Here is a 23,572-nt window from a genome sequence, read left to right as displayed (position 1 = left end):
AAATCCTACAATTCCATAGCACTGAGCCATGGTAGTTAAAGTGGCACCAAACTGGATTATTTCACTCATGTGGATGCAGCCTAAGATATTTTATTGAATCTGTTCATGCTGAAGCCTCTCTGAACATAATGGTGGCTCTTTGCCAGATTTAGCAGCAGCCTATGATAGCTGTGTTTAGGAGAACCGATTATACACTGATAATCCTGAGAATGATGGATTGCTTTTTAAAAACCCATGTTTCTAGTCCATAAACCTTATTTGCAAACCTTTTGGCTAACACTAAAGATTACTGGCCAGATTATCAATCAGGATGAGCAAGATTACCAGACATCAGAGATGGGCATATTTCTTCTGAAGGCCCATGTGCCTCATCCCATTACATTGCAAATGATAAATATGCATTTTGTTCACATTAACTTTGTGCCAGTTGCAGAATTCACTTGTTCCAAATACATATTTTACCCTTTTCAAGTTCTGAAAGGCATCAACATTTATTACAGGGATGCTTTGGGACTACAACACCCATCCTCCTATTCTAACTGGCTATGCTGGCTGAGGGAAAGAGGATCTTCAGTTCAACAACATCTGGAAGAACTCCATTTTCACTCAAGCTGGTACTGTGTACTAGCTTTATCACAGCTATGGCCAGGAAATCCCTGCTTTAGATCTCACAGCTACAAACAGCTTAGGTCACAACTAGATGCAATGCACCCTATAAGAACAGGATGGTGGGGTGATTCTATTTAAAGCACAGCCAGTACGTGCAGCAGAGAGAAGCTTAATCCTGTTCTTGCATATGCTGCCCCTCACAATAGCCTCTCTTGGTCCTTCTCCCACCCCCTCCAGGAAACTGGGCAGATGTTAGTTACTGCAACTATACAGAGCCCAAAGATAGCAAGAGTTATGATCGCTCCCTTATGGTTCCTCACCAGCTCTTGCTTTGTTGAGCAACCCAGTGGTGACTCACATACCTGCTGTCAGGAAAGCTCACTTAGCCAAGGCCTTCTGTTCTGAGCTGTGTGCCCATTTACCATACAGATGGAGTAACTGGCCTACATGAAAAAGATGATGCAAGGTTCATTGAAACTGTGTATGCAAAGCATCTTGGATGCTCATAATAACATTACAAGTGCAAAATGTTACTAAGAAATAAGGCAACATGTTCAAGCTCTTTCCCCTTGTATGTGTATGTGCCTTCACCTGTTGATTTACGGTGAAACCATGAATTTCACAGGGTTTTCTTAGGCAGGGAATCCTCACAGGTGGTTTTGCCAGTTCCTTCCTCTGAAATACAGCCTACAGCACTTGGTATTTGTTGATGGGCTTCCATCCAATTACTAACCAGAACTGACCCTGCTTAGCTTCCAAAATCATACAAGACCTGGCGCCTCTGTTATTTAGATCAATTCTCTCCCTCTAGCATTTTACATATTTTGTATTGTTATATTATTATGAACATTCATTAAATAGAAGAACGGGGCAGAACATTATTGTAGGTGAGGATGGCAATTCATTAAAATAGTTCTGTCTCGCTTTCTGTCATGAGATCTCAGAGTAGCATACAATTTAAACAATTTCAAACAACTCAAGAGAAAAACAACAGAAGAAGTTAACAAAGCTTCTGACAAAGGAACTCCATTTTATAAAGTATCTTTATGTTCCCCAGTCCTCCTTTTCTTCCATGTCTTCCATCTAGTTGGAAGCGTGACATAGTAGTATGACTCAGGAGACCAGGGTTTGAATCCGAGCTCAGCCATGAAACCCAATGGGTGACCCTGGGCAGGTCACACTCACTCAGCCTCAAAGGAGGGCAATGGCACCTCCCCAGAACAAATCTTACCAAGGAAACCCCATGATAGGTTCACTTAAGAGTCACCATAAGTTGGAAATGGGCTGAAGGCACAATACACACACAGAGACATATTTTGGAATACTGGGAGGATATCTCCCAAGATATATCTTTATGTATATGCAAATATTCCAAAATTTGAAATCCCCAAAATTGGTGGTTCCAAGCATTTCAGTTAAGGGAGACTCAACCTGTATCACTATTGTGACAACACAAAAAACTGCTTTGGGTCTTATACTGAATTAATTCAGACTTAATACTGAACTGAAAGTGTCTGTCTAGCTCAGACTTGCCTGCACCAGGAGGGATGGGCAAGGCAAAGCCTGTATGCACCCCCTACCCATTCTAGCAGTCCTCAGAGGCTTCTCCCATAAGCACCCCAATTTGTTTTCATTATTAAAAAAACAGGAGGAGAAACATGTTCCAGGAAACAAAACTATCCTCTCAAAGTACACTATCCTTGTGAATCTCGTCTTGGCCCTAAAGTTTGGAGTTTTCTGGGAAAAGAGAAAGTATTTACAGTCACTTCTGGTTTCAGTTTTTGTTGCTTTTTGGCACCAGTCCATAGCTCCAGGCCAGGGAGGAGGTTGACTGTCACAACGTCTGAAGTTGTCTGCGCCTGCTCTCCACTGATGGCAGTGGCTCTCCAGGATTCTCAACACTATAAATTTTCTCACCCTGACTTAAAGAAATCAGGGTTTGAAGTTGGGATCTTCTACAGCAGTGGTTCCCACACTTTGGGGCTACCAGGTGTTTTGGATTTCAGTTCCCAGAAGCTCAAGCCAGCTTGTCCAGTAGTCAGGAATTCTGGGTGCTGAAATCCAAAACATCTGGAGGATTTCAGTTTGTGAATCACTATTCTACAAGACATTCATGTGCACTGAACTGTGGCTCTTTCTGTGAGTGTTCCTCAAAAACTAGAGCAAACGTCTCCCTTTCTAACATGGATCACCACTACCCAAAGTCTTTTTATTTATGTATTTATGTATAATTCTTCAGCCACAGGCTTCTGTGCTTGTTTGAAAAGACACAAGCTCTGGGTATGTTAAGATTGAACTAGTTTGGCCAGCACCAGAAAAGTCACTCCCTTGGACTACAATTCCTAGCATCCTCCAGTCAACCTGACCAGTAGTCATCCTGGTATTGGTGGAGGTCTGGGAGCTGTGGTACAGAAAGTATTATTTTCCCAAGCTCTGGGCAGCATTCAAGTGAACAGAGCAGGTTTCCTCCCTCAGAAGAATCCTCTGCAATGTGCCAGAAATTCTAAGCAGAAAAGCTGATAAGGAAAACATTCCTCATTTCAAAAGTTTACAATGTAAAAAAACATACCCTCTTATCAAGCCCTTAGAAAAGCATCCAAAGATATTTAGGCAATATGGGCAAAAAAGACATATTTAACATAGATATATTAGCAGCAATAAGATTTATTAGCAGGCTTCTTAAAAAAAAACCAGTAAAAACACAAGTATTTGCTGAGAACTTTTGCCTTGTGTTGTGGGGGAAAGAGTGCCAAGTTTCATTCACTCCTTTGATCTGAGATAACATCTTCCAACCCACCCCATAGCAAAAAAAGGTTTGCTTTTCTAGGTTCCTTTGAAACTCCTCTGCAATGAGGTAATTCCTCCGTTAATTAAAATCCCCCAGTCTGTCTGTCTGTCTGTCAAAAGCTTGCTCTTTCTCCCTCCCTGACAGGTGTTTCTAAAGGCAAATAAATAATTGTACCTGGCAAATTACAGTGCAAATGACATCCCATGTTTGAAAGCTGGGCCATCTTCACCCCTTAAATGGCATTTCAAATGCAACTATCATGATTTCAGTGATGATGACTTGCCATTTTCCTTTCCCAAGCACCTAAAATAGAAAAACTCCTGCATATACGCACCCATTCCAAGGGAGGGTTAAAAATGGATTTGGGATATTCAAGCCCTTGCCTCCCCTCCAAATACCAGCTTTCCAAAGAGGCCAATTTTGCCTTCTTTCATACTAGGCAAATGAAGGAATGTTTTCCAAACTCATCCTGGAAGTGGAGGAGGATTGCTTGCTCAGCTTTGCTGTTACAGGACATCTACCCTCCCCTTCCAAAATCACCAAAATTGTTAACAGGAGATGCCTTGATGGGTCTCCATGAGATGGGCACTCCTTACCATAGAAGCATCTAAAATGGAAAAATGTCTTCCTCAACCTCCAGCCCCAAAGGAAATAATAAATAAAGGGAAGGGGAATGAAGTTCACAGGGGAAATAAAGTGCTTTTTCTTCCAGGTTTGCCACTCAGCTGGAGGCAACCTGGGCCATCAAAAGTCTTCCACCTTTGATTCTGTCAAGAAGCTCAGTTAGTCACTGTATTCTTCCCTTTCATGTAATGGAGGGCACTTGCTTCCCATTTTCCACTTGATGTGTTGAGGTTTCAAGTAGGCTGCCAAGGAAGCTTTCCTGCTAATCTTTCTGCCCAGCTCGGGGCTCTTGCCCTTTCTGGCAGGTGAACAGTTGGTATTCCTTGTTATAGGATGGGCTGCAAAGATGGTTTGGCCCCGAGGGGCCCCCAAGAGCTGCCACACTTCTCCTGAAGTGCTGCTGCTCAGGTACTGCCAGGGCCTCTTGCCACTGCTGTCCCTCACCTGGACGTGGCACTGCAGCTTCTGCACCAGGACTTTGATGACCACTTGGTGCCCATGCATGGCGGCCAAGTGCAGTGGGGTGTAGCCACAGCCAGACTTGACGTCCACGTCCAGAGGCACACCGGCTTTCCTGGCACCAGTGACCACGTCTTGCAACACCTGAGCGTTCCCGTGTTTGGCCAACCAGTGGAGCACCGTAAAGCCTGAGATGAAGTCCTTGCGGGTGGCAAGGTGCGGGTCTTCAAGGAGAAGGGCCCGGGCTTGCATCCAGGACCCCGTGGCCACCTTCACCAGCCAGGCGTGCTCTCGGGGCTCCAGCGGTACCAAGGAGGCCCTGTGCTCTGTTGACCCGTCTGTGTCTGGAACTGGTCCTTCCAAATCGGCTCTGGCATTGCCTTGCCTGGAAAGTGGTTGTGGACTTAAGGGGGCATCCAGCTTTGGAGGAGGAAGCCTGGCTGCCAATCTAGGTTTGGTCTGATCCTTGCTGTGCCACTCACCTTCTTTGCCCCAGGGCTTATTGGCTCGGCCAGCCACCTGGCTCAGCAAGGCCAGGTGCTCTGGGATTGTGCCATTCTGCTGGGCTGTGCTTTTCTTGCTTGCCATCAACCCATTGCCCTGGGGTTTGGGCTGCACCCCTTTGGGGTCCCTTTTCTTGAGATGGCCATTCTGCCACCTGGGCCCCCGAGGAAGGTGGCGCCCAGGGCTCCCTTCCAAGTGGCGAGAGTCACTCCCTCCGCTGGCGCTGCTGCCATCTTCACTGGCCGAGCTCTCCTGTTCAATGAAGTCCTCCAGGTCCTGCAAAGAGAGTTGGCACCGGATGCTGCGGAAGATGGGCAGGGGCTCCCGCAGGGGGGGCGCATCTAGAGAGGGGTCTGGAGTCAGGCAGGAGGGGTGGGGGTCCAGTTGGGGGGCATCTGGAGGGAAGGGAGGGGGGTGATGGGTGGCCACCCACTGGCGAATCCTCTCCTGGGCCTGGGCCTGGCTGGCCAGTGGGGCGCCCATTTCCCGGACAGGTAAGTCGAGGCCGCCTCCCCAGAGGCCCAGAGGAGCCCTACAGCCAGCGGGAGGGGGCTTTCCTGGAGGCTCCCCTCCGAGCAGGGAGCCAGGGCCTCGGAGGGCGCCAAGGGCAGGGCTGGCAGCCGAAGGGGGCACCTTGACCTGCCCAGGTGAGGAGGCCTTGCAGGTGTGCTTTTCCTCCTTCCGGGCGGGTCGGGGAGCTGCCCTGCGGCAAGGGCTCTGCAGAGCCTCTGGAGGCAGGGGCTTGGCTGCTGCCTCCTTCTCCTTCTCCTCCTCTTCCTCCCCGACCAGCTCCCGGTACCTCTTCCTCAGCACCACGTACTTGGCGCCTTGGGGCCCTTCTTGCCGGACGGTGGCCACCGAGTTGACGAAGCCCTTGAAGCGCTCCCTCCGGCTGCGCAGCTCCTCAGGGGAGGCCTCCGGGTCCCGCAGGAAGCGCCTGAAGTGGGCCAGCAAGGCGGCGTTGGCCACCCGGCCCCCGGCCTGGCCGAGCAGGAAGTCCAGCAGCTCGCCTTGGCTCAGCTCCCGGGCCATGGCTGCAGCAGCCGCCCCCCGAGGCTCCCATCCGCCCCCCGGGGCTCCTGGACCCCGCAGCCCTCGGCCACCAACAGCAGCCAGAGCCGCTGCGGAACTGCAAGGGCGCCCGGCTGAAAACTTCGCCTCCTTCCCTGAGTCGGCTTCACCTGCGCTCTCTGACTCCGCCCCTTTTAAGGTAGGGCTCCGCCCCCTCCAACCCCTCCCCTCCCCTCCCTCCCTCTTTGGAAACTTCCCTCTCTCTTTCTGGCTGCATCCACACTGGAGAAGTAACCGGGTTTGGCACCGTTTGAACTCTTTTCTGGCTCAAGGCTATGGAATTCTGGGAGTTGGAGTATGTTGTAAGGTCCAGAGCGGAGCTCCGCTCTTGACCCCACAACATACTCCAACTCCCAGAATTCCATAGCCTTGAGCCAGAAAGCGGTGCCAAACCGAGTTATTTCTCCAGTATGGATGCAGCCAAATAGAGAGACATTGCCCATTGGCAGACATTGGGGAATACTTGCCCATAGGGAGACATAGGAAACATCTCCAATGTTTCCCTATGGGCAAATATCCTCCAATGATTGTCTGTGGGCAGGTATGGTTTCCCTATGGGCAAGTGCTGTTTTTTGTTTTAGTACAGTCCCCTTTCCGACTTCCCCTGAGGCTGAGAGAGTGTGACTTGGCCATGGTCAGCCGGTGGGTTGCCATGGTCTCCAGAGTCATAGTCCAATGCCCACTCTGGCCCTCTAAGATTACCTCCGAAATTAGATTATTTTTGCAAAACAAAAAAACCAACAAACTGCTTTGACTTCCCCTTTTATTCCCCTTTTCTGAGGTTAAACAGGGAGTGGGGTTAAAAACTACCTTACTTTGGAAACACAGCCTGAAAATATGGATCCTTCTCCACTTCGAAGGGACTAGGGAAGCGGAAAAGGTGTTCTAACATTCCACATCGTTTCATTCCTCCTCCCCCAGTCACTGAAAAATAGCAGAAGGTAGGGAGGATATGAAGAAGGAATTGCTGAAGAGGAGGAAAAGGAGGCGAGAGAGGAAAGTCCTCATTCAAAGTGTACAGAGGAGTTACACATTAACAGCTTCATCCTATTGACTTGGAAGTCCCACTCAGTTCAATGAGATTTACTCCCAGGTAAGCAGTCTGCACAGCGCCAGCATGGCATAGTGGTTTTTGAACATTGGACTCTGGAGGCCAGGGTTCGATTCCCCACCTTGCCTCTGGGTGACCTTGGGCAAGTCACGCTTTCTCAGCCTCATGGCAAGGCAATGTTAAACCTCCTCTGGACAAATCTTCCAAGAAAACGCCAAAATGCTTTAAGTCAGAAATGGCTTGAATTCACACAGCAGTAAGCAGTCTGGAAAAGCATATTGTAGCGCCTTTGAGACTGTGTGAAAGAAGTTAGAATCATAGAATCCTAAAGTGGGAAGAGACTCCCAAAGGCCATCCAGTTCAACCCTCTGCCATGCAGGAATACACAGTCCAAGCACTCCGACAGATGGCCACCCAGCCTCTGAAAACCTCCAAAGGAGGGGACTCCACTACATGCCAAGGCAGCATGTTCCTCTCTCAAACAGCTCCAGACGTTCTTCCTAATGTTTAGGTGGACTCTCTTTTCCTCTAGCTTAAATCCCTTGCTCCACTGCAGCATAAGCTTTTATAGACTTAGTCTGGTTCCTCAGATGCATAGAGTGAAGTATTGCCAAGAAAGGAATTCTGTAATCAGACTACAGTTGGCCCACCACATTTGCAGCTTTGACATTTGCAGCTTTGACATTTGCAGATTTGACTATTCACGGATTTGAGTAATATGTTCTCTCTAGGAATCTCTAGGTCCTCCAGTACGACTCTTTTGTCAACTTCTGCAAAAGTCATGCTGGAGGACCTAGAGATTGCTAGACAGAAAACTTCTCTAGGCATCTGTAGGTCCTTCAGTGTAATTTCGTGGTCAACATCTGGCCAGTCTTGACCACAGAATTGCCCTGGAGGACCTAGAGATTCTTAGAGAGATGTTCTCACAGGTTAAAAAAAAAGTCTTTTTTTATTTGCAGGTTTTTTCCAGTTCATTGGGGTCCTGTGCCCCATAACCAAGCAAATGTGGAAGGTAGATGTTGCCTTAGGCTAGGATGGGTGGATGACCTTATGAATGATGGAGGGAGTTTTAGAATGTGGTATGTGAATGCTGGGAAGCAGAAAGGTGATGCGAGAAACTGCTAAAAACAGCCGGAAACTGCTATGAGAAGCCTGGAGTGTTAACCAGTGTTATAATATATGTAGTGTGCTAGAAAGATATCGTCTCTGTCTCTAGGTAAGCAGTGTGTACCATGGGAGCCTGACTGAGGCATGTGTGCTTAGAAATGCACCCCACTGTGTTCCCAGAGCCTGGAAGAGTTACATTTTTGAACTATCTCTCAGAATTCCCCAGGATCCTGGGAATGGTTTTAAAAAAGGTAACATTTTCAAGCAGTGGCTCAGGAAGAGATACTCCTGTGGAAATGAGCATTGGGTTTCTATATACTGTTTTCAGTATGTGCCTTCAAGATGACTATGACTCATGGCACCCCATAACAGGATTTTCTTGGCAAGATTTAATCTGGACCTAAGCCACATAGGGCTTTATAGGTCATAACCACTACCTTGAATTGTGCCCGGAAATGAACTGATAACCAGTGAAGCTATTTGAACAAGGGAGATATATGTTGCCTATAACTGGCCCCAGTCAGCATTCTGGCTGTGGCATTTTGGACCTGCTGTCAGCAAGTAGTGTCAATATGTTGGAGGACCTGGGCTGTCTAGGTGCTATGAAGAATGAAGTTAAATTCAGTCCAGTCAAATTCTGTATATGGAATGGTTGGAATGTGGGCAAAGGAATTTGTCCTTTGCCTCAGGTGGCAAAATATGTGGGGTCCACCTGAGAACAGGGAAACTGAATTTGTGTTGTGGGCCCCAGCAAGTGGTGCTTGAGCAATCAGTGTTCAGCTGGAAAAAGACCAAAGCTCTGAAAGTGTTACTTTTTTGTGCCTTCAGTTCCCATAATCCTGTGGTCAGCATAGGAAGTTTTCCATGCTCTGAAGGAGATCACTGAAGTGCCATGAAAAAGTCTTCATTGTGTTATGCTTGCCACGTTTGTTTCCTGAGGAGCTCATAGTAACTTCCATGGAGCAGTGACTCCATTAGATCCTAGCCTATCTCTGTCCCTTGGGTTTTGTTTTCCTTACCAGCTCTGTTGCCATCCTCCTCTGTGCTGACTTCTTTGTGCTTCAGTTGACAGCAAGACTTTCATGTAAAAACCTATGCCAGATGCTAGATTAACCTTTTGGCATACAAATGAACCATGGGTTGCAAAACTAGGTGTGTGTATATATACTTGGGAGAAAAGCCCTCTTGGAAGTAAACAGGAATAAAGTCTGAGTAAACTTGCATAGAACTAGACTGTGGGTGTGGGTTAGTTTGATGATAACTGATGGATCAACAACATGCTCAGTCTAAGAGATGCCCTTAGAGTGCCAAAAATGGCTTGTACACACAATGGCAGGGTAGACTCCAGAGATTTGTTCCTCTCTACTGAACCCAGAATGGTCAAAGGACAAGGTAGCCCTCCTGACATGCCACATAGAGCTGGGATCCTGGCGTTTCTTGCAGAATTTTTCTTAAACAAGAATACATATATTGTGGACTCTGAGTGTTTTGTGCCTTCAAGTTATTTCCAGTTTATGGCGACCCTAAGGCAACATTATCATGGAGTTTATTTTGAAAGATTTGTTCAGAGGAAGTTTGCCATTGCCTTCTCCTGAGGCTGAGAGAGTGTGACTTGCCCAAGGTCACCCAGTGGGTTTCATGGCCAAGCAAGAATCAAACCCTGGTTTCCAGAGTCCTAGTCCAACACTCAAACCACTATTATTATTATTATTATTATTATTATTATTATTATTATTATTATTAAGCTTTATTTATATAGCACTGTAAATTTAAACAGCGCTGTACATACAATAAATTAGATAAAATAAACCAGCCTATGGCATACATTCTACAAAAATAATTAAATATAATACATATTAATACATGTTTACATTCAAACAATAAAATACACCATGTTGGACTTTTGTTGCAGTTGTTGTTGTTGTTGTTGTTGTTGTGTGCCTTCAAGCTGTTTCCAATTTATGGTGACCCTAAGGTGATCCTGTCATGGAGTTTTCTTGGCGTGTTTCTTCGGGGGGGGGGGGGGGGGGTGACATTGCCATCCTCTGAGGCTGAGAAAGCGTGACTTGCCCAGTATCACCCAGTGGCTTTCTGTGGCTGATCTGGAATTCAAACCCTGGTCCCCAGAGTCACAGTCCAATGCTCAAACCACTACACCACATTGACCTAAAAAGACCTTCTTTCTTTTAGAATTTTAATAAATACTGGTGGACCACTAGAATTCTGATAAAACAATGACTGACAAAACAGAAATGAAGATGAACAAACCTACCATTAGTCAGAAGAGGCAACAGGGGTAAATGCTGAAGGACAGCTATTGTCAGCTGAACTAGGCTGCTGTACCTGGACAAGATTTTCAGCCAGACCTTTTCTGTGCCAGTGATGGGGGAGCTTCCTTCACCTCTTCCATTTGAAGATAGCAGACTAGCTTTGGGGAAGGGGCTGAAATGTATGGTATGCCACTCTTTCTTTTAGTACCATGCTGCTGTTCCCAATATCTGCTACCCAAGGTCTGGCCATGGACAATGTGTGATAAGAAAAAATACTTTAAAAATTCAACAACCCCCAAGCCCCTTAAGTTGAGCAAATGGACCAAAAGTTCAAATGCAGCAGTTTAAGAAGTATGTGGAAGAGTGTCCTATGATGTCACAAGGATCAAAACAAGCCAAATGAAATGAATTGCTTATAGCATGGTTGCCTGTCGCATGGTGGAGTGTGTGGCAGCTGCTGCAGGCAGCAGATTTTGTATGTCATGAATGAGATGGAAATTATGGTTTAGTTTTTTATTGCTGCATTTTTGCTGGCAGAGAGGGAGAGAGGTGCTTATATAGGATTTTCTGCCAATATACAAAAATAACTTTGGAGGGGGGGGAGTGTCATTTGCTGCTGAACGTGAGGCCTCAAAACATGTTGGGGTGGTTTTGTCTCTCTGAAATGCTGCTGCTTGAAGGAAAACTGAAGGTGAATGCCCACTGTCTCCATCTGAGATCCTGCAATCAATGAGGAGCTGCAGACAGTCTGCTTGGCTTTTTCAAAGGCACAGAGGTAAGTGATGCTTATCAGAAATACAGTTGCTCAGCCAGGTGGGATGAATTGCACAAATGAAAAATAGGAATGCATAAATAAATAGGCATATTAATCATCCAGTTTTGCTTAATCTGCTTGCAAACAAAGATGTCCAATAATATTCAATTCCTTGCTCGCTGCTCAAATTATTAGATTTCCTTCCTCCCCTCAAATATGGTGATTAAGGCTGCCATCCAAAACACATATATAAGGAAATAAGTTCCATTAGGACTTGCATTGGTAATTTTGCACAGTATATTCCTTCACGTTGCATTTTATTTTGGAAGTAAGTCTTCGTGGTTTCAGTGGGAAGAATTTCATTGCTTGCATCATTGTTTATTTAGATCCATAAATAAAGCTGGAAACCCTATTTAGGAGAACAAAATATTTGCATTATTTGTGAGTAACCCTCTGAATTCTTTAGGATACTCAGAGCTGTCCTGATGTTTCACAAATACTCCACCACCATCTTTTTCATGACTTCTAATGTCAAACTTCTATTAAATATCAGGAATGATAAAATACTACTACCAAATGTACCAAGTACATGTGAGTTAAAACATAGCGGAAACAGGGCCTTTGAGGTGATGTCATGACACCTTTGGAAATACCTCTGCAAGGAAATAATATTGTTTTGTCACTGCTGTATTTTAAGAAAGAATTTTAAGAAAACACTCAAGGTACTTTTATTCCTGTCAGCATTTCGTTGATGTGCTGTGCAAGGTGGTAAGAAATTATTTAAATCATTAAAAGGCAAAGTAACTATAATGAAAAGCTATAGGTAAAAATGCAAAAGAAAGATTGGAAGGCTCTATAGTACCCGAAAGGTGCCAGATCCTGTTTGACCTTAAAAGCTAAGTAGGGTCAGCCCTGGTTAGTACTTGAGACTGGTGGTTAGTACAGGAGACTGCCAACAGATACCAGGTTCTGTAGGCTTTATTTCAGAGGAAACAATTGGCAAGAACAATTTTTGCCTGATAGTGGAAGGTCAACATAAAGATCGCCCCAGATTAGCCTGCCTTAGCTCAGAGCTGCAGAGGCTGGCAACAGCCACTAAGGCCCTTCCTCATTTTTCCAGCAACTGTGTTTTCAAAAACAGTGGGATCAAGAGGAAGGTCTCTTTACAAAGGTCCAAAACACACTGCAGAAATAATCCAATTTGAGATTGCTTTAACTGCCTGGTTCAGTGCTTGGGAATTCTGGAAATTGTAGTTTATTGTGGCATCAGAGCTCTCTGACAGAGAAGGCTCAATGTCTCACAAAACTACAGTTCCCAGATTTCCCTAGCATAGACCCAAGGCAGTTAAAGTGGTCTCAAACTGGTTTATTTCTGAAGTGTGTTTTGGACTAAAGATTTAAAACCCTGGCACGCTTGTGACAGAGAATTTGGTCTCCAAATAGTCTTCCAATTAGCCATATACCTGTAGATCATAAGCATCAATTTTAATTGTGCTCAAAAATTAGCTATAAGTTAGACACATACGTGATTTGCACCTACATCATGTTTCCAAACTGTATTAATCAAGTCTGAAAATATTTGGTGTTCCTGTCAACAGATAAGTACAAATTTCAAAACTACTGAGAGTGATCTGCAGCTTAGCCAGTCAATACACTATTACTAAAAGGAAAAGACTTAGCAACTGGCACTGATCCTTGGACATCTTGAAATCAATTCTGTAAGATACCATTGATGTAACTAGAAAACGTGAACACTGAGAAGGGATTCTGCCTTACATTCCATGATGAAGCAGGACTGGAGTGAATCGTACACTTGCCTCATTATGAATAATATCTTTATCTTGATTTAAAATAGCAAATATGTCGAAACCCTAGGGGTACGTATTATTTCTTGCCCAAGACACAACTGTTATCTAAATGTATTCTTGATTCTAAGGGATGCAGATGTTGGATCAACTTTTAAAAGCTGGAAATCTTAGCCAGGAGAGAAGGAGGATTGTACAATTGGTAGAAAAATGAAAAGGCAATTTTATAGTCTAAAATCTAGATTATGATCCAGTTCACATATATAATAACAAGCCAGGATACCAGGGGATCCTGGTCTGTCTTTTAGGATGCTATCACACAGAGGAGGCAAGCATCATTACAACATGATTAAAACAGGGTAATAGTGCGATCATCCCCCGCGCACTTCTCCCATTCGTGTCCTGTGAGTAAACTGTAATGAACATGTCATTGGATCATAATGGAAACTCCCATTATTACCCCAATGATGCATCGATTACTGTTTACACAAGGGAATACAAACAGGAGAAGCACACAGGGGTATCATAAGCTTTCCCCTAATCGCACTATTACCATGTTTTAATCACATTTTAATGACCCTTACCTCCCATGAGATGGAGTCCTTAGGAGCTGTGGATTAGTTCCTCCTGCCAAACTGTTCCCAATGCAAGAAGGAATGGCTAAACAAACCACTTGTCTGTGGCTTGTTTAGTGTGATGTGCTCACTTGGCAGGACACAGCACTTTGGCTTGTCTCTCTCCCAACAAGCAAAGAAAGAACCCATGGTTTATTGGTATGTGGAGAGATCTTGCAGCACCTTTGAGACTAACTGAAAGCAAGTAATTGGCAGCATGAGCTTTTTGTAGACTTCAGTAGACTTCCTCGGGTTTATTGTTAGATTGTCTGGCTTACTGAGGGAGAAACAACTCAGACTGTCAGCTCCTTCCAGGTTTCAATGATCCCCCCCCCCCTTTCTTAGCTGTTCCTTTTAGCAGTGGCAGTAGTCGCCTAATGCACACCACCATACTGACTTGCAGATAACAAGATAGAATTCTTTCGAATGTTAGAATCATAGAGTTGGAAGAGATGACAAAGGCCATCCAGTCCAACCCCATTCTGCCCTGCAGGAACTCTCAATCAAATCATCCCTGACAAATGTTCATCTAGCCTCTGTTTAAAGACCTCCGGGGAAGGAGACTCCACCACCCTCCAAGGTAATGTCATCCACTGTTGAACAGCTCTTCCTGTCAGGAAGTTCCTCCTAATGTTAAGGTGGAATCTCTTTTCCTATAACTTGGATCCATTGTTCTGTGTTCTAGTGTCTGGAGCAGCAGAAAACAAGTTTGCTCCATCATCAATGTGACACCCCTTCAGATACTTAAACAGGGCTTATTGTGACATTCAAATGCACTTTATATAATAGTTTAATTAAGTTTTTCTACATGAACACCACTACTGCCACAACAAGAAGCCTATATTAATCAAACTGAAAGAGGCTACTTCAACTAATCTTTAAAAGAGACTGAGGCTTCATCTACACTGCAGAATTAATGCAGTTTGACACTGTTTTAACTGCCATGGCTCAATGCTATGGAAGTCTGGCATTTGTGGTTTTGTGAGATATTTAGACTTCTGTGTCAGAGAGCTCTGGCGTCACAACAAACTACAAATCCCAAGATTCCATAGCATGGAACTAGGACAGTTAAAGCGGTGTCAAACTGCATTCATTCTGCAGTGTGGCAACAGCCTGAGAGTCATGTCATATATATATATGAACATTTCACACTTCATAATCCTTAGATCTGCACCCATGTTTTAAAAGTACTCCAACAGAGTCCCACTCTTCATATTAGGATCTACTATCCCCCGTCATATTTGTTGGGGCTTCTGTGCCTTTGTCAGCTGTACTGTGCTTTATGTAAAATTCAATAGGTGCAGCCTCCTCCACCAATGCATAGCATTGCTGAAAAGAGCAGAAGTTGTTGAATTCCTGCATGTCACACATCTTTTGGTAAAAGCACCCTGCCAGAAAAAAATAGAAGTTATCACTATAAAACTGGCTTTGTTGTGCCTAAAGCTTTCTCTTGCATTGAGATGGGAGAGGCCTAACTATTTGTATCAGGTTCTTTTTAAATGACAGAAGCAGGGCCATTAAAACAAACCCTAGCAGACCTATCTCTGGCCGCATCTTATTTTATTATACCAACATCAATAAGTTGCCAAGTTTTCAAGTACCTGCACTCCACTAGTTTCCTGTACAGATGTTATTAGCAAGTGATGATGGTTATCTCAGTGCTCTGAAGTGCTGATTTTCTGTGTATTTATGCAAATAATAAGAACAAAAGAAAAGCCCTTGGTACTACCCACTCTACCATTCAGTTCACATAGTGATCAGCCAGTTGCCAGTGGGGAAGTGTACTTGCTTGCTTCTTCTCATACTGAACCTATGACTAGTAGCCACTGATGGCCCTAATGTCCATGATTTCATCCAGTCCATCTTTTACTTCCATCCAAGATGCAGCCATAACTACCTGTAGTTTCAGAGTTCCACAGTTTAACCTGCACAGTGTATGAAGACGGTGCTGCTGTAAAAGTACAGCTCTAAAAGGCACAAGTATAGATCAGACTTCTTGTCAGTTGTCGCCCCTGCAAGACACACATATTACTGACATCAAGGGTCTTAGAAGGTTCCCACATATCACCAGTGTTTTCCTTCCCATAGTTCTTTGTTCAATACAATTGTGTGAATGGCAATTAACTATAATGCAGCCAGATATACTTCTAAATGCCCTACAGGTACCAGATCCTGTATGATCTTGGATGTTAAGCAGGGTCAGCCCAGGTTTGTACATGAATGGGAGAGTGCCAATGATTACCAGGTACTATAGACTATATTTCAGAGGAAAGACCTGCCAAAACCACCTCTGAATTTTTCTTGCTAAGTAAGCCATTTGGAATTCATGGGGTCACCATAAGTTAAGAGATGACTTAAAGGCACCTATACACACATCAGAAGTTCACCACACTTATTCTCCCCCCATTACTTTGCAGAGATGAGCTGAGGTATGTGTGTGTGTTCTTGCTGTGTGCCTTTAAGTAGTTTCTGACTTTTGGTGACTCTAAGATGAACCTATCATGGGGTTTTCTTGGCAAGATTTGTTCAGAGGGGATTTGCCTTTGGCTTCCTCTGAGACTGAGACACCCAGTGAATTTCCATGTCTGAGTGGAGATTCAAACCCTGGACTACAGAGTCCTGGTCCAAAGCTCATACCACTATACCATGTTGACTTCCTGAGCCAGGTGTAGGGTTAGGAAATGCAACTTGGTCATGCAACATTGTTCCAGCTGACAGGAGAGAGCTTTAAAAGTAGAGCATTGTTTGTGGAATGTCTGGACATGGCGCTATCTCTGTAGTGATGCAAACTTGCAGACTCATTCCCCTGTTGTGATTTTGAAAAGGAACAGAACTTTAGATGGCTCCGCTCACAAGCCTATCAAACCACATCAAAATATACTGTCAATATCTTAATATATTTTATTTGTTTTAAGTGCAGTGTAGGATTCAGAAAGAAAGCCAGCATGGTGTCATGGTTTGAGATTTGGACTACAACTTTGGAGACCAGGGTCTGATTCCTGCTCAGCCATGAAATCCACTGGGTGACCTTGGGTGAGTGACACGCTCTCAGCCTCAGGGGAAGGCAAACACACACACACAGGCTTCAGGAGCTAAAATCATGGGTAGGGAAGCTATGGGGTGAGCTTGAACAAAATCTACAAGTCTCCATGTCTTGACCCCCTCCATTTTTAGTTTAATCATGCCCTCTACACAGCCTGATTCCTGGAAACACAAGTAGAGGCATCACAACAGATAAGAAAGGAGCAGAACACTTGTAGGTCTTACCATGAATGGATTTATATAGCTGTCATTGCATATCTCCATCTATCCTGCTTTGATAGGGATAGAGCTTTAATCTTCTAACTCCCCCCCCCCTTTTCAGTGCCATTTACAGTGTCCTACTTTCTCTCATCTCCTTCCACTTTCCCCTTTGTTTGTCCTCAGCTTACTTCAGTTACTGCAAACTGGGTCCAAGGTGCAAATGCAGTTGCACTCAGCTAATTCAGAGGAGAAAGGGGGAGTTTTATTTTTCCTGGGAGACTCAGGCAAAAGCAAACTGCTGCAGCCTTTCCTGGCCTGTGCATTCTTCCTCATGAATAACTTTTGCCATCTTGACCACACTCTGATGTTTCTTGCCACACACACTCCGTTTTTCATTTGTGAAATGTTGGAGGGTATGTCATTACAAAATTAATTAAATATGAAACCTGCTTTTGTTGGTCGCTGCTTGAGAGACAGTAAAGTTCTGGTTCTTTGGGGGAAAGGAACTGGATTCCAAAATTATTCTCTGTTATCAAGAGGAGGAAGAAACTGTCAGCCAGGTCCTGGAGCTGATTGTTCTAGTCTGGCTAAGAGCAGACTGAAAGGATAAGCCTGAATGGATTTTACAGGAGGCTGAAGGTTATCTTTATAGCCAGGAGAGATAATTGCTTTGTTTTTGCAAAAAACAGAGTAAGAGATTCAGAGAGCCTTTTCTGCCACAATGGATTATGCTTTTGTGATGGCTTTGTATTTGGAATGCCACAATAATAGTTATAACAACACTTGGGGTTGCCAGCTTTCCAGCCTCCCAGGGTGCTTGTGACTTAATAGCACCTCAGCATGCAGGTATTGGTTGTTCATTATGCTGATGAGAAAAGTATGATCTGCTAATTTTAGCACCTTCCAAGTTGTTCTTTAAGGGCACAAGTGCAGTCAAAGCTGGTTTATTTAGGTGAACTACAATCTTGTATGACATGTGCTCCATTGTCCCTACACATATATGAACACCCTAGAGAGTACTGTTTATTGCCATAGATATCTAGGTTCATGTTGTATAAAAAACATTGTGAGAATGTAATTCCTATGGTTCTGTGACCATCATGTTGCCAACTTTTTTTATTGGCTCTGCTCTTGTGCCTTCAGCTGCATCCCAAGAAGTTATGCTTATTTAGGAGGGAGATGTACGGGGAAAATGTTATTCTGTATTCTTAAAAAGCATAAGCAATATTAAAGTTAATAAGTTGGAGCAAATTTTCACTTGTTTTTTTTTTCTGTAGGCAGGCAAGGGAAGCTTTTGATGGTATGTAGATAAGCAATTCCACCTAGTATCGGGAGATCAAACTTCTATTAACTGGGATGGACAGAAAGTGGTATGAAAACTTGGAAGTCTGCCTACATTAAAATCACTGTGTCTAGCATCCTTTAGCTTCAGCTCAGTCTGCCACTACAAGTTTGTGTTTTGATCTGAACTCCTCCTCCCCACATGCAGATAAACAAGCCCCAAAACAACACAGTGCCAAATGCTTAGGCCAACATCTCTCTCTCTCTCTCTGCAGTGCTGTTGTGGCTGGTGACTTTGTGTTCTTGCAGCATCCATACTGCATTGTGCTATGTGGTTTATTTACTCACCTAGCCAATTTACCAATGGGGCCCACTGACCATTAACTTGTCCCCACTGAGCTACCTGTAAATGTTGTCCTATGTTTTTGTTTGTTTGTTCTGTGCTATATGGAAATCAAATGGCAATAACTACTAACCTGCATTTTAAAAAATTGACAAACATTCCAGGATAACTATTAACCATGATGGGCATATGGATTCAATGGAATGTCCATGTTCAGGGGCATTTGTTGTTGTTGTTCTTGTGTGTCCTCAAATCGTTTCTGACTTGCAGTGAAAGTGGATTATTTCTGCAGTGTTTTTGACCTTAAAGACAATAAAAAGATCAAAACAACACACTGTTAAAAACACATAACAGCCATTTCCGAAAAGCTTATTAGAACAGGACAGTTTTCACTTGTTGGGGAGAAGAAAGCAAGGATGGAGCATTCCTAGCTTCCCTAGGAAGAGAATTCCAAAGTCTGGGATCAGCCACCAAGATGATTCTCTCTCTTGTGCCCACTAAATATGCCTGGAAAGGTGGTGGGACTCAGGTACTGTACATACCCAAATATAAGTCAACCTCATGTTTAAACCAAGAGCAAATTTTTAGGCTAAAATATGGATTTTGATATGACCCGTGTCATGCATAAGTCGAGGATAAAATTTAGGGTCATATAGCAAAGGATCTAAAAGATGAAGCAAAGGAAAACAATGTCAAACAATGTACAAAATTCCAGCAGCCATAACTCTTTGTGCTCACTCTTAAAGCTGGATGGATGAGAGAGAAAAGGGGGTTGATGCTTCCAAGACAGATTATACTCATGACTTTCACAAGGTGATGGTTCTTTTAAATAAGAGTTAAGATACAATACTTACATTGACCCGTGGATAAGTCGACTCAGGTTTTTGAAGTCAATTTTTTGACCTAAATTTCTAGACTTATACATGAGTATATACAGTAAGTACCTATGTTGAGGATTGTAGAGCTCAGTCAGTCTTCAAGGGAAATATATTCTTTCAGATATCCTGAACCCAGGGCCTCTGAGAGAGATTTTGCAAGGTGGAACAAGACCTTGGACCAAATGGACCTTAAACACTCAATCAAGTCTTTTCAATAAAGATGATGGTATAACATTAAATTTTAAAGTTGTGGTTTTTCTTTCTTTGTAGAAAAATACAGTTATGATAAAATACAAACCAAGTAGACAGCTTTTGGTGTGTGATAATGGAAGCATAATTTAACATGATGACTAATAACAATATATATGAATATGACCACTGGTAAACCTTCGCAAATGCTTTATTCCTTGTGGACCAGAATGACCAGATAGCAATGTACTTTATACAAAGCAGTGATAAGCCTAATCAGCTAATGAAATGAGCTTTTCTATATTTTTATTTATTTATTTATTTAAAAATATTTTTTATTAATTTTAAAACAAATCTACAGATATACATCAATAGATTCATTGAAAATTATTTTTCAATTATTGAAAAAAAGAACAAAGAGAACTAGAACAATATATTTTATTATTATAAAATATTATATTTTATAATATTATATTTTATATATTATATTTTTATTTATTTATCTGTCTTTTCCCATCATTTTTGCCACCTTAATTTCTGAGAATTCATTCTATATGGGTATTTTTAAAGAAGAACCTGTCAAATTCAGACCTGAAAGACACACTAAATATGTTATATAATGAAATGGAGGCCTTCCTGTTATAATGTCAATGTGAGCTATGATCAAGAAGCAGTGGTCTAAGTAAATGCACCCCATTTTACAGGGTAAAATGATCTGTTCGTTCGTAGGAAAAACAGATAGGTCCAAAACCAAAAACAAGAAAATACTTGAAGAACTATGTACTTGCAAACCTTTGTAAAAATATTGCAGTTGAAGGACTCTGTGAGGTTTGGGGTTTGTTGTTGTTGTTTTGTTTGGAAGGAAGGGGCCATCAGAAATTTATGGGCCCTGGAGTTATGTACTTTTGTAGAACCTACCGGAACACTAGCTGTATTTTTAAAATCTTGGAAAAATCTATTAATGGAATTTATAGAGAGATTTTCTCCTGTCTTCTTGAAACTGACCAGTAATAGGTTCAGAACAGATACAAGGGAGATGTTGTGAACCTGTAGTTAACCTGGAGAACGTGCTATCGCTGTATATGATGGTGGTCACTGGCTCAGATAGCTGTTCAAAAACTGTGTTAAACATGTCTGTGGTGGTTAGCAAAAGTAATGAAATGGCAACGTCCTTGTTCAAAACAATACAGATCTTCAAATACCAGGTGCTTGAGATGAGAAGGCCTTTTTATTTCCCGTTTTACTTTAATTGTGAGTTTGGTTGCTGGTGCTTTAGATTTTATGCTCTTTTGCCATCTGCTGTTTTTATATTGTATTGCTCACTGTTTGCAGCACAGTCTAAGCCAGCTAACATGAAAATAACTGGACTCAGAAAATACATAGATGCACAAATGCTATGAAACAGCAGGTTTAAGGAGAGATCTGTGAGAGCGGACAAATATAATACATCTAACTAGTACAATTTATATTTGAAACCAGAGGAGTGGAAAAAGTAAATCCATTGGACATCATGTGCCCTTCCTGGTTATTTCTGAGGGCCTAAGACCTTGCAGCTTGTTTATATGCTTGGGGGTGCTGAAAGTTTCTCTGCCTGACCCACTCCCCAAAATCCGAGTATAATTTTGTCATGGTAGCTTGAAAGAGTACTCAGACTACAGTCTAAATTGTTTTATAAATTGCCAATTTAAATAATTGTTATTTCTGGGGTTCCCCCCCAAATAGAACCATGTCAATGAAAAGTGTGGAATTTTTGAAGTACTGAACTCTGGGCCAACATGAAATTCCTGTTTTTGCAGAGCAAAACACCAAAGAAAATTCATGAGTGCATGATGCAAACATTGACTGACAAGTGCCAATCATATTCAACTGTGAAGAAGAGAGGTGCCAACTTTCAGCGTGGAGATTTTGTGACTGAGGATGTAGCAAGGTCTAGGAGGCCTTCAACAGAGAACTCCTGAAATTGTTGAGCGTGTTCATGACCTAATTGTGGTAGATCGGTGAATCTCAGCTGAAACAGGTACTGAAACACTTGGAGATATCCCAGGAACACATTGAGTTCATAATTCATGTGCAGTTCTCTGTCAGAGAAGGCTAAATATCTCTCAGAACTACAATTCCCAGGATTCCATAGCACTGAACCAGATTAGTTAAAGTCTTGTCAAACTGGATTATTTCTGCAGTGTGTTTTGGCACAGAGAGAATATTGCCCAAATGCCCGCATATCTTCTGAGGTGCAATTTTGCCCTGTTTTGGGGAGACCCATAATGTGTTAGGCCTGGAAAAGTAATGTTTTCTCATGATATGTCCAAAGTACAATAGCCTCGGTTTAGTAATTTTGACTTCTAGGAAGAGTTAGGCTTGATTTGCTCTCAGACCCATTTCTCTGTCTTTTAGGCAATCCATGGTATATGCAGAATGCGCCTCCAGCACAACATTTCAAATGAGCTGATTTTCTTTTTGTCACTTTTCTTCATTGTTCTGCTTTCACAACCATACATAGAAATCAGAAGTAGAATGGCACTGATGATCCTGACTTGAGGATTCAATATATTTACAACTGTCCTCTGACAACCCTTCAAATAGAAAAGTATTCCTTGTTAACTTGGACACATAGCCATCCTAGCCGGAAAAGGGCTCTCATCTCAGTTGGAGGGATTTATGTTGTGCCAGCTGTTGAAAATCCTGGCTTTAAGGAGATCACATCTTTCTGTGTATGGCTGGATTATATGACAACTGGAAAGTACATCTTTTACGAAGTACATATTGCCCTCCGGTGGCTTCTATGTCAATAGTGTAATGAATCAGCTCCATGGTTTAGTTTGAAATTTAAAGGAGCTATGCAAGGACCTGATGAAAACAAGTGTTCAGTCTCCCTCCAGCAAGGAAAGGCCAGGTAAAAATCTTTACTCAGTTTACAACACAAGTTCACAAGCTGTTATTCAAAATAGTGTGTGCATAGATCATGGAATATATCTCTCATTAAGAATTATGTAAAACATAATTACATTCTAATATGTACTTAATAATTCTTTGGCTTGTTAGAATTTATAGGAAACATTAGCTAACAGAATTTTGTGTTTTGTTATTGTTTGCTTGAAATTCAACCATTTTACAACAGATATGAGTAGCACCTCACAATAATATTTCTGAAAATAACAAATATATATACAACATAGTTGAACCTTGGGCCCCTTTGGGGACCACCAAATCCTTGTAATTTTAACTAGCTTCCCCCATCACCATTGGCACTGGAACTACGTGTTGAATTTTATGCCCCCAAATAAAATCAGCACCTTGGAAAGCTCTCCTCTCAAGTTCACCCTGCAGTCCAAAGCCAGTTCACCACCATACTGACATAGGACCCTTCCACAATTACACAGTTATAATACTATGATTCTGCTTTAGTTGCCGTGGCTATGTCCTGTGGCATCCTGGGGATTGTAGTCTGAGGAGGCACTAATGCTCTCTGGCTGAGAATGCTATCTGTCTGTCTGGGAAAGGGTTTCAAATCACCTGTCAATGTATAGCCCCCCTGAATATTAGTCAAAAATATTCAGAGGTGGTTTTGCCAGTTGCTTCCTCTGAAATACAGTCTGCACAGCATCTGGTATTCATTGGCAGTCTCACATCCAAGTACTAACCTGGGCTGACCCTTCTAGCTTCCATAATCAGACGGAATCTGTTGCTGTTAGGGTGTTTAGCTTCTTTGTGCTATTTAGGCCCTAAAAATTCTAAATGTCTTTCCCAAAACTTCAAATCCCAGATTTCCATAGGTGGAACCATGGCAGTTAAAGTGGAATCGTAGTGTTCTATTTGTCGGGTGTGAAAGAGCCCATGGAAACTACTGCGTGCTACTACATGTTCCCATAACTGATCAGTATGTTAAATGTGTATACAGTGGACCCTCTGTATCCAGGGATTCTGCATCCATGTATTCCACCATCCACAGCCAAGATATATATGTATCTCCAAAAAGCAAACC

The 23,572-nt window shown here is 42.9% G+C and overlaps 1 protein-coding gene and 1 long non-coding RNA gene across 2 annotated transcripts; one reads left to right on the top strand and one right to left on the bottom strand.

Moving 5' to 3' along the window:
• Positions 1 to 3,253: 3,253 nt before the first annotated feature.
• Positions 3,254 to 6,177, bottom strand: SOWAHB (sosondowah ankyrin repeat domain family member B). The gene has a single exon (XM_042470123.1). The coding sequence runs from the start codon at positions 6,014 to 6,016 to the stop codon at positions 4,181 to 4,183; it is 1,836 nt and encodes a 611-aa protein (XP_042326057.1). The 5' UTR covers positions 6,017 to 6,177; the 3' UTR covers positions 3,254 to 4,180.
• A 712-nt stretch (positions 6,178 to 6,889) lies between these two features.
• LOC121931950 lies at positions 6,890 to 22,478 on the top strand. Its single transcript, XR_006104232.1, has 4 exons — positions 6,890 to 7,148; positions 11,164 to 11,258; positions 21,387 to 21,607; positions 21,985 to 22,478. It is a non-coding gene; the product is annotated as an uncharacterized LOC121931950 (long non-coding RNA).
• The last annotated feature ends 1,094 nt before the right edge of the window (positions 22,479 to 23,572 follow it).

The sequence above is a fragment of the Sceloporus undulatus genome, chromosome 5 (assembly GCF_019175285.1).
Source record: "Sceloporus undulatus isolate JIND9_A2432 ecotype Alabama chromosome 5, SceUnd_v1.1, whole genome shotgun sequence".
Taxonomy (NCBI): domain Eukaryota; kingdom Metazoa; phylum Chordata; class Lepidosauria; order Squamata; family Phrynosomatidae; genus Sceloporus; species Sceloporus undulatus.
Note: the sequence above shows the minus strand (reverse complement) of the source record. Positions and strands in the feature narration are given on the sequence as shown.